The following is a 3,621-nucleotide window of genomic DNA, read 5'->3' on the forward strand; positions in this document are numbered from 1 at the left end:
GTGTGTGTGTGTGTGTGTGTGTGTGTGTGTGTGTGTCAGTGTGTAAACCTGGACAAGTTGGAGCCAGTCGCCACCGAGGAGCGGCTCGTTAACCAGTCCATGCTGCTGCTGGAGGACAGGAAGTTCTGGGCGGGGATCGTGTTCCCCGACATCGCTCCGAACACCACAGAACTCCCGCCAAAAGTCAACTACAAGCTCCGGATGGACATCGACAACGTGGAGCGGACCAACAAGATCAAAGACGCGTAAGAGCACCTACATAAACCAGAAAGTTGCACTSTGGTTTTCGTTTGGACTCTGACGTTCTGCCTCTCCTCAGGTACTGGGACCCAGGCCCTCGTGCCGACCCGTTTGAGGACATGCGGTACATCTGGGGCGGGTTCTTGTACCTGCAGGACGTGATCGAGCAGGGCATCATCAGAGCGCTGACGGGCACCAGAGAGAAAACGGGAGTCTACATCCAGCAGATGCCGTACCCCTGCTACGTGGACGACATGTAAGACCACTCACCACGCCTCCGTTCACGTTCCTGGTCGCTCTCCATCTCAAACATGTCCCCCTCTCTCGTTTCTGTCGCAGCTTCCTGCGGGTGATGAGCCGCTCCATGCCGCTCTTCATGACGCTGGCCTGGATGTACTCGGTGTCCATCATCCTGAAGAGTGTGGTGTACGAGAAGGAGGCCCGTCTGAAGGAGACCATGAGGATCATGGGTCTGGATAACGGCATCCTGTGGTTCAGCTGGTTCATCAGCAGCCTGGTGCCTCTGCTGATCAGCGCCGGTCTGCTGGTGCTGGTGCTGAAGGTGAGGACCAGAGACCTGGTGCTGGTTTGACCTTTAGAACTGGAAGAACCAAACAGGCTTTACTATTTACTGCAAAGATTTTATCTTTAATAAKGCAGAATCACCCAGTTTAAATCTACGTGAGTTTAGTCTTCTGGGATTATCCAAGTTTGGAAGTTGTCTTTTCACTAGTGCCACTTAGTGTAGTGTCGGTACGGTCAGTGTCGGTATGGTCAGGGTCGTTACGGTCAGTGTCGGTACGATCGGTGTCTGTACAGTCAGTGTCGGTACAGATCAGTGTCGGTACGGTAAGTGTCGGTACGATCAGTGTCTGTACAGTCAGTGTCGGTACGGATCAGTGTCGGAATGGTCGGTGTCGGAACGGTCGGTGTCGTAACGGTCAGCGTCAGTACGGTCAGCGTCGGTACGATCAGTGTCTGTACAGTCAGTGTCGGTACGGATCAGTGTCGTAACGATCGGTGTCGTAACGGTCGGTGTCTGTACGGTCGGTGTCGGTACGGTCGGTGTCGGTACGGATCAGTGTCTGAGCAGTCAGTGTCAGAACAGTCAGTGTCAGAACAGTCAGTGTCGGTAAGGTCAGTGTCTGAACGGTCAGTGTCGGTATGGTCAGTGTCGGTACGGGTCAGTGTCTGAACGGTCAGTGTCAGAACGGTCAGTGTCGGTAAGGTCAGTGTCTGTACAGTCAGTGTCGGAACGGTTAGCGTTGGAACGGTACGGTCAGTGTCGGTACGGTCAGTGTTGGTACAGTCAGTGTCGGTACGGTCAGTGTTGGTACGGTCAGTGTTGGTACGGTCAGTGTCGGTACGGTCAGTGTTGGTACAGTCAGTGTCGGAACGGTCAGTGTCGGTACTGTCAGTGTCGGAATGGTATGGTCAGTGTCGGAATGGTATGGTCAGTGTCGGTACGGTACGGTCAGTGTCGGTATGATCAGTGTCGGTACTGTCAGTGTCAGAACAGTCAGTGTCGGTAAGGTCAGTGTCGGTACAGTCAGTGATGGTATGGTTAGTGTCGGTACAGTCAGTGTCGGAATGGTACGGTCAGTGTCGGAATGGTACGGTCAGTGTCGGTACTGTCAGTGTCAGAACAGTCAGTGTCGGTACTGTCAGTGTCGGAACGGTCAGTGTCGGTATGGTCAGTGTCGGAACGGTCAGTGTCGGTATGGTCAGTGTCGGTATGGTCAGTGTCAGAAAAGTCAGTGTCGGTATGGTCAGTGTCGGTACCGTCAGTGTTGGAACAGATCAGTTCTGGTGTTGTCCATTGATGTTCCAGTCTGGTTCCAGTGGGAGTGTTTTGGGTGGTTGGTGGAGGTGGTTTTTGGGTTTTTTGAAAAAGAGTTAATGTGCAAAAGGAGAGATGGAAACAAATTTGCCTAATCAGTTCTGACGTAGTGAACATTTACCTCACATGTCGATCAGCTGTTCCTGCTGTCTGTCCGAACGGGTACCAGAGCGACTGCAGCCACGGCTGCAGCAGGACCCTRCTCCTGCTGTCGGGGTCTTCTCAGTTATTCCTGTAACATGAAGAGAATCACATTTCTTTCTCTACYTCTGCAGACAGCAGGAACCTCACCAGAACTAGTTGATAACAGATAAGTACAACTTTCCTGATAGTAGCAATAAGTTCCTGATAACTTCTCTCCATTTTCTAATGTAGCTGCTACAACTGAAAAAATGGCACCGTTGGTAACATGGTAATAACATTTTTGATGGGCTCACTGTGAGCACTGGTTGCCCCCAAGGCTGTGTCCTCTCTCCTGTATTATTCTCTCTTTTTACGAATGAATTCATGATAAATGACAGGAGCTGTATTTTAATCTAATATGCAGATGACATGGCTCTGGTTGGACTATTAACAACAAATAAACCCACAGGTGAGTCAGCTCATCTATCTCACATAAAGGCCCTGGAGACATGGTGCTGTCATAGTGAGGTAGATATTAATGTAGCCAAAGCAGAACTGATATCAAAAGAACATATCCATCAACTGGAGCCATTATGGTGAACATTTGACCAAAATAACTCCCAACAAACCGTTGACGACTCATCCAGGAGGCCCCAAGAAGGCCTAAAACTCAGAAACCTGTTGTTGTTGTTGTAATTCCTAAAGTTGTCCTCTACAGATGGGGAACCTGCTGCCGTACAGCGACCCGGGCATCATCTTCCTCTTCCTGGGCTCGTACGCCGTGGTCACCATCATGCAGTGCTTCCTCATCAGCACGGTGTTTTCTCGCGCCAACCTGGCCGCCGCCTGCGGAGGAATCATCTACTTCACCCTCTACCTGCCGTACGTCCTCTGCGTCGCCTGGCAGGACTACATTGGCTTCGGGGCCAAAGTCTTTGCTGTGAGTTGCCTTGCCCCTCATCGCCTCGCCTCCATCGCCGGTTTGTTGTTTGTGATTGGTCGGAGTCGGTCACATGTCTTGTTGTCCTTCAGAGCCTGCTGTCTCCTGTGGCGTTCGGGTTCGGCTGCGAGTACTTCGCCCTATTCGAGGAACAAGGAGTCGGCATCCAGTGGCAGAACCTGGTGTCGAGCCCCCTTCAGGAGGACGAGTTCAGTCTTCGGACCACCATCATTGTCATGTACTTCGACTCCTTCCTGTACGGGGTGCTCACCTGGTACATAGAAGCCGTGTTTCCAGGTGAGGTCTTTTCTCTAAAATGTTCTGGTCGGCAGGTCGCAGCAGTGAAACCTGGTGGTATGGGATAAATAATGTGCCAGCAGGAATTGAATTTGAATTAATTTGCTTTGAAACTGTATTTTGGTTTATTAAAAATTCAGTTTGACTACTTTCACTTTCAGTTCCATAATTCAGATTTTTG

General features: G+C 50.9%; 1 protein-coding gene across 1 annotated transcript in view; it reads left to right on the forward strand.

Annotated features, from left to right (window-relative positions):
• The window catches only part of abca1b (ATP-binding cassette, sub-family A (ABC1), member 1B), a gene marked incomplete at its 3' end in the record, with an annotated part of 35,622 nt that overhangs the window by 26,354 nt on the left and 5,647 nt on the right, over positions 1–3,621 (forward strand). Inside the window, 5 exon segments of the mRNA XM_014012163.1 lie at positions 40–245; positions 320–496; positions 580–802; positions 2,922–3,143; positions 3,236–3,440. Of these exon segments, the coding sequence (XP_013867617.1) occupies positions 40–245; positions 320–496; positions 580–802; positions 2,922–3,143; positions 3,236–3,440 (1,033 nt within the window).

This window comes from Austrofundulus limnaeus, unplaced genomic scaffold (genome assembly GCF_001266775.1).
Source record: "Austrofundulus limnaeus strain Quisiro unplaced genomic scaffold, Austrofundulus_limnaeus-1.0 Scaffold89, whole genome shotgun sequence".
NCBI lineage: Eukaryota > Metazoa > Chordata > Actinopteri > Cyprinodontiformes > Rivulidae > Austrofundulus > Austrofundulus limnaeus.